The 7,500-nt window shown below is 45.2% G+C and overlaps 1 protein-coding gene across 2 annotated transcripts in view; it reads right to left on the reverse strand.

Moving 5' to 3' along the window:
* rtn1a (reticulon 1a) overlaps positions 1-7,500 on the reverse strand; it is a 58,407-nt gene that overhangs the window by 21,884 nt on the left and 29,023 nt on the right. Inside the window, exon 1 of one of the 2 annotated variants that reach the window (XM_017720104.2) lies at positions 1,416-1,770. The exons of the other annotated variant lie outside the window; for it this stretch is intronic. Coding sequence (XP_017575593.1) covers positions 1,416-1,464 — 49 coding nt within the window. The 5' untranslated portion in view covers positions 1,465-1,770. Of the gene's footprint in view, positions 1-1,415; positions 1,771-7,500 lie in introns of those variants that run through there. 2 annotated transcript variants of the gene reach the window in all.

A 7,500-nucleotide genomic window follows, 5' to 3' on the forward strand; every position in this document is an offset into this window, starting at 1 on the left:
ATCAAGTTTATGGAGACCAGAAAATGAGGAAAGAAACGCTCCCAGATGTGGTTAAAAGGCCCACATCACTCACTTTATCTTAAGTAAAATATTTACCGTAGAGCATAAAAGACGTAGATGTGTTGTCATTAGAACAGAAACAACTGGACTCTGCACCCCAGGCTGGTAAACGGTCGTCACTCTGCTGCTCTGAATGTCGTCATCTTGCGGAGGGCATGATTTCACAGCAGCATCTCAGTGCCGTTGTCATCGCTGCCACACAGTGGATGATTCACAGCAGTGTTATTTATTCTGCCAGTGCTTCTATATGAGATTTGCATATGCTGGAAAATATTCAAGCTCTGCAGGTGCACAAAAATAAATAAATAAATAAATAAATAAATACACTCAGGTATCATGGCTGCCTGTGGAGGGACATGATGTAATGGAGATGGGTGTGACCTGGTTGCCACGGCGACCGGCTGGTTCGGCGAGGCTGCTCTCGCACAAAAACAGCCTGAAAATGCCGGCGCTATGGCAACGAGGAGGAAAACAGCAGGGACCCCTCCAACCCCCACCCCGAAAAAAACACAGCATCCTCGGCCCCGTCCTTTGTCTCCGCCAAAATACACATAACAGAGCTCTTCACCTTTATATTCAACACCATTAATATGCATCAGATGCAAACATTCACATATACTGTGAACCCCCAGGGCTGAGTCGGTCTCGGTGAGCATGTAAATGTGAGATTTGTACAATTTCCTTCAGGATTAACTCCTTAAACCCCAGACTAATTACACCATTAAGCTTATTATTCGGTAACTGCACAGAAAACAATGCAAAGTGATGAAGTTACTGGACTGCTTGTTAAAGCTTTACTGAGATTGTGGGTGAAGCGTAATTGGACCTGTTTAGGCGGATTTAGAGCAGTGTGTGACATGCTGAATAAAAGTCATTGTATTTATGCTATAATTATAATATTCTGATTGCATTTTTAAATGTGACGTTAGTGGTGCTTTATATTTTGAGTTTTGTAGACATGTATTTAAGTATTGTGATATTATTTTTGTGTCATATTGCCTCCCTAACTGTCTGCCCTTCTACCCGTCTGTCTGTCTCTTCATCTGTCAATCCAGCCATAGCCATTTCCAGTCTAAACCAAGGCCTAATGCAGTCCACAACATTAGCACCAGCTGTAAAACACAAATACAGTGCACTGCATATACGCAACACATACACACACAACACTGACATTATAGCCTTAACATGCGCTCATATGCACAGTACACACACACACACACACACACACACACACACACATTATGCACATGCGCACACTCGTACAGCTAATGCATACACACTCACACGCCTGCACAGCAGCACTACAGCATTAGAACAGCACTACACCATCACAGCCTTAAGGAGGTCGGCAGTACCCTGGCCTTTCCAGCTGCTCCACGAACACTCCTTCTTCCCACACTCCATGTCTGCACCCCCTGTTCTTCTATCGCTTCCTTCTCCTCCTCCTCCTCTTCCCTTCTGCACTCGTTCTCCTTGCCTTTGTCTTTTCTCTCACTAGCAGTCTCTCCGCCTCACAACAACATGAATGGCCGAGGGAAGAGAGAGAGGGAGAGAGAGAGAGGGAGAGAGAGAGAGAGAGAGAGAGAGAGAGAGAGAGAGAGAGAGAGAGAGAGACAGAGACAGAGAGAGAGAGAGAGAGAGAGCGACAGAGACAGAGAGAGAGAGGGTGGGAGGATAACCTAACAAGATGCTAGCGAGTGGAGAATGACAAACTGGTGCTATAACAAATAGAGAGAGAGAGAGAGAGAGGGGGAGAGAGAGAGAGAGAGAGAGAGAGAGAGAGAGAGAGAGGGGGAGAGAGAGAGAGAGAGAGAGAGAGAGAGAGAGAGAGAGAGAGGGGGAGAGAGAGAGAGAGAGAGAGAGAGAGAGAGAGAGAGAGGGGGAGAGAGAGAGAGAGAGAGAGAGAGAGAGAGAGAGAGAGAGAGAGAGAGGGGGAGAGAGAGAGAGAGAGAGAGAGAGAGAGAGAGAGAGAGGGGGAGAGAGAGAGAGAGAGAGAGAGAGAGAGAGAGAGGGGGAGAGAGAGAGAGAGAGAGAGAGAGAGAGAGAGAGAGAGAGGGGGAGAGAGAGAGAGAGAGAGAGAGAGAGAGAGAGAGGGGGAGAGAGAGAGAGAGAGAGATCACATGGTAAACACTGCAGTCTGCACTGCAGCCACTGATGCGTACTGAGTGGAGCTGGTGGGGAGGGAGATGTTTTAAAGGGTGAAAAGCTTCACAATAAAAGCCCCCAAGCAAGCGGCAGTGAAGGGGTTACAAAAATTAAAAAAAAAACAATAGCAGCAGCAGATCATCTCTCTCTCTCTCTCTCTCTCTCTCTCTCTCTCTCTCTCTCTCTCTCTCTCTCCATCTCTCTCTCTCTCTCTCTCTCCATCTCTCTCTCTCCATCTCTCTCTCTCCCTCTCTCTCTCCATCTCTCTCTCTCTCCCTCTCTCTCTCTCTCTCCATCTCTCTCTCTCTCTCCATCTCTCTCTCTCTCTCTCTCTCTCTCTCTCTCCCTCCCTCTCTCTCTCTCCATCTCTCTCTCTCTCTCTCTCCCTCTCTCTCTCTCTCTCTCTCTCTCTCTCTCTCCATCTCTCTCTCTCTCTCTCTCTCTCTCTCTCTCGTTCCCTCTCTCTTCTGCCCCCCCCTCTCTCGCTCCTCTTTTGTTACTCCCTTTTCCTTCTCTCTCCTACGTTCGCCCTCCTCTCTCTCTCTCCCTGGTTCTCTTTTTTTCTGCTCTCTTTCTCTTTCTCACTCTCATTGTCTTTTTCTCTTTGTCTTCCTTTCCTTCCCCCCTCTCTTCTCTCCCTGTTTCTCTCTCCTTCCTTTTCTCCCTACTCTATTTTGTTGTATTCTCCTCCCTTTGTGTGTTTCTCTCTCTCTCTCTCTCTCTCTCTCTTTCTCTGTTGTGTGGCTATTGCATCATTTTTCTCATATTTAACCGTATCTGGGTAATTGTATATATATATAAAATGTTATAATATATTATTATAATATATAGTATAATATATAGTATATAGTATATATAGCCCTGCGATGGACTGGCGACCTGTCCAGGGTGTATCCTGCCTTCCGCCCGAAGACCGCTGGGATAGGCTCCAGCTCCCCCCCGCGACCCTGACGGAGAAGCGGCTTAGAAAATGGATGGATGGATGGATGGATATAGTATATTATAACAGATAATATATAGTATTACATATAATAATATACAATAATATGATATTATTATTACATATATATTTTATTATTAGTAGTAGTAGTAGTAGTATTGTTGTTGTTGTTGTTGTTGTTGTTGTTGTTATTTCTGGCTGTATTTATTCCTGTAATGTCCTTATTGTCAACACTTAACATAGATAGAAACACAAAAATGTGTAAACAATTATAGTATAAAAGTCAAATTATCAGCTGCATTTGACGAAGATATGAAATTAAAAAGATAGAAATAAAGGAGGCTCCCTGCAGACCACCACCCCCCCGACTCACCACCCCCCCTGACTGGTCATGTGGCCTCGGTGGCAGAGTGACCTCACTACTGTCCCTAGAAAGATCTTGTTCATGCCAGCGTAATTATTATATACTTCCTTTTTTATCATTTTGCGATGCATCACAGCTGGTTTGAGAGCTCTGGATGGAATTATGGGTAATGTAGTCTGCTTTTGGAAGATCATGATGAGATATCAAGATTATGGAGACCAGAAAATGAGGAAAGAAACGCTCCCAGATGTGGTTAAAAGGCCCACATCACTCACTTTATCTTAAATAAAATATTTACCGTAGAGCATAAAAGACTGTGAAGGTTTCAAAACGTACCGTTTGTGATGTCACAAAACCCAGCACGTTTACGTGTATCTGCCTATTCGTTAAGCCCTTACTGAAGTGTTTCAGCCTGGACTGCTTGCTGAATGAGGCACAATACAGGGCAGCCAATCAGAACAGAGCTCACTTACATATATGAGTCTTAAGGTCTGTCTATCTATAAGGGACAAAGAGAGGGCGGGAAGTGATCATGTAAAAATGAATTATGGTTTTTTGGTACATAGAAACACACAAGTGTTTATATGCGCTGTAAAAAAATCTGTAAAATTACAGTAATTTAATACTCATACTGTTTAATACAGTTACAGTACTTCACTGTTTACTGGTGATTTTTCTGGTCTTTCTAATGTACAGCTTGTACAAATTCTATCCCCCCACAGCTTCTAAGGACCCCCAGTGTTACTGCTATATAACTTCACCTCCGCATTTAACCCAGCCATGCAGTGAAACAGCACATACACACTAGGGGGCAGTGAGACTTGCCCGCAGTGGTGGGCAGCCCTATCCGCAGCGCCCGGGGAGCAGTTGTCTTGCTCCAGGGCACCTCAGTCTACTGTTGGCTTTGGGGATTGAACCGGCGACTTTCCGGTCATAGGGCTGACTTCCAAAGTCAATTAGGTCCCACTGAGATCTGAACTGAGTCCAGAGCGCTAACCGTTACACCACGGAACCACAGCGGCAGGTCGTTAGGACTGCAGAGATGTCATCAGCCAAATATCTGTTAATTACCATGTAAAATACATTTAAATCTATTTTTGTGGGATGAATAACGTGTTAAAGTGTGAAATGAGTGAAACTGTAGACGAAATAAAAGCTACGTGATAAAAACGAACAAGCCAGCAGACTAAAAGGACCTGCCCACTTTCCCAACGTGACAAGTCTCACGTTTTAACTTCTTTGACAATAAACTTGGCCTATTTGTGCACCATTGAGTGTTTTCACTGTAAATGAAAAGTACTAAAAATCGCAGGATGCAGGCTTTTAAGATGTTGTGATTGGCCTTTGAGAGCGCGCCTGCTTTTACTCCCTCATAGTGTGTCTATGAGGGAGCGGAAAGAAGGAAAAGTCTTTTAGACACTAACACACATAAAGCTAGAGCACCAGAGTGAGAGGACAAGCGCGAGGAGTTACTGTGAGGCAGGGGAGCCAATCAGAGATGCCCAACTGCAGAAAAACCAATACAGATCTCCAAAAAGAGGCCAGAACCAATACATATAAAACAAGGTAGCAGGAGATGGATGACACCTGTCTGAGGATACCAGGTTTACTTCAGTCTAATAGACACTGAATATGAATTTTGCCTGGACTTTAGGCCAAGTTTGAAGATAACCGTGTGTAATGCAATATCTGAAACCACATCATCAAGTCTGTATGAGATTAGAAATGAGGAGAATTACACAGATTTTTCCATATTTCTGCATAACTCAGCGTGTGAGATGTAAACAGAAAGATTCAGAGGGTTTGGTGTGAAACTCAGGTCTCTTTACTGTGGTGGTGATGGGAACCAGACGTCTCCATGACTACAACACAGATATAGACACTTTATTTACCATCCAGAACCACCAGAGAACCTACACGAGTCTTCTGAGTTTATATGAAATGTTGATGATGCAAAACAGTGGAAAATCTGGAATAATGAGTTTTCTTTGGGGACTATTTTGCCGCACAGCGCCCTGCATGTCTCCCTCCACCATGAATGGAGTTGAAGTTCTCTAAACTCTCATAAAACAGCGTCTCAGTCATCAGGCAGTGAATTCAGAACCAGTTCATGTAGGAACTTTCTGTAGGAGCTTTTAGAGGGACGTCTGGTTCCCATCACCACCACTGTGAGGAGCTTTTAGAGGGACGTCTGGTTCCTATCACCACCACTGGGAATAGTTCTCCTAAGCATTATTGTATATCACAATATTGATGTTTTTCTGAGATTTAATAAGTTGGAACAGATGAAAACATTCCACATTCCATCTTCTTGCACTCTCTTTGTACTGTTGTTCTTGTTTCTGTTCTGTTTCTTCTGTGCGGGTCGACCCACGGGGGTTGGGTTCCTCGGACTGAGCCTTGGTCCCTTCTAAGGTTTCTTCCTCTTAAAGGGAGTTTTTCCTTACCACTGTAGTCACCACAAAATTGGCTTCACTGTGGTGATGCTCATAAGAGGCGTGGACCTGTTTTTTCTGTAAAGCTGCTTTGTGACAACCTTGTTGTAAAAAGCGCTATATAAATAAACTTGAATTGAATTGAATTGAATATAAAAATACAAGAACAATAACAATAATAATAATAACAATAAAAATAATGAAAAACCTACAATGTTTTTATTTAATGTTTTACAAACTGCACTACATCCAGTTAAACTGGCCTAATTCTGCTCACTTTGTAATGAAACAGGTATTCAGTCTGTGTGTAGATACTGACGATGTCCACGATATATGAAAGGCATCATTTATCATAGTAATGATAAAGTATCATCACTCACCCACCTCTACATCACTCACCCTCCTCTACATCACATCACCCACCTCTACATCACTCGCCCACCTCTACATCACATCGCCCACCTCTACATCACATCGCCCTCCTCTACATCACTCACCCTCCTCTACATCACATCACCCACCTCTACATCACTCGCCCACCTCTACATCACATCGCCCACCTCTACATCACATCGCCCTCCTCTACATCACATCGCCCTCCTCTACATCACATCGCCCACCTCTACATCACATCGCCCTCCTCTACATCACATCGCCCACCTCTACATCACATCGCCCTCCTCTACATCACATCGCCCACCTCTACATCACATCGCCCACCTCTACATCACATCGCCCTCCTCTACATCACTCACCCTCCTCTACATCACATCGCCCACCTCTACATCACTCGCCCACCTCTACATCACATCGCCCACCTCTACATCACATCGCCCACCTCTACATCACATCGCCCTCCTCTACATCACATCGCCCACCTCTACATCACATCGCCCACCTCTACATCACATCGCCCTCCTCTACATCACATCGCCCACCTCTACATCACATCGCCCTCCTCTACATCACATCGCCCACCTCTACATCACATCGCCCTCCTCTACATCACATCGCCCACCTCTACATCACATCGCCCTCCTCTACATCACATCGCCCACCTCTACATCACATCGCCCTCCTCTACATCACATCACCCTCCTCTACATCACATCGCCCACCTCAACATCACATCGCCCACCTCTACATCACATCGCCCACCTCTACATCACATCGCCCACTTCTACATCACTCACCCACCTCTACATCACTCACCCACCTCTACATCACATCACCCACCTCTACATCACTCACCCACCTCTACATCACATCGCCCTCCTCTACATCACATCGCCCACCTCTACATCACTCGCCCTCCTCTACATCACATCACCCACCTCTACATCACTCGCCCTCCTCTACATCACTCGCCCTCCTCTACATCACATCACCCACCTCTACATCACATCGCCCTCCTCTACATCACATCGCCCACCTCTACATCACATCGCCCACCTCTACATCACATCGCCCTCCTCTACATCACATCGCCCACCTCTACATCACATCGCCCTCCTCTACATCACATCGCCCACCTCTACATCACATCGCCCTCCTCT

The sequence above is a fragment of the Pygocentrus nattereri genome, chromosome 5 (assembly GCF_015220715.1).
Source record: "Pygocentrus nattereri isolate fPygNat1 chromosome 5, fPygNat1.pri, whole genome shotgun sequence".
Lineage (NCBI taxonomy): Eukaryota > Metazoa > Chordata > Actinopteri > Characiformes > Serrasalmidae > Pygocentrus > Pygocentrus nattereri.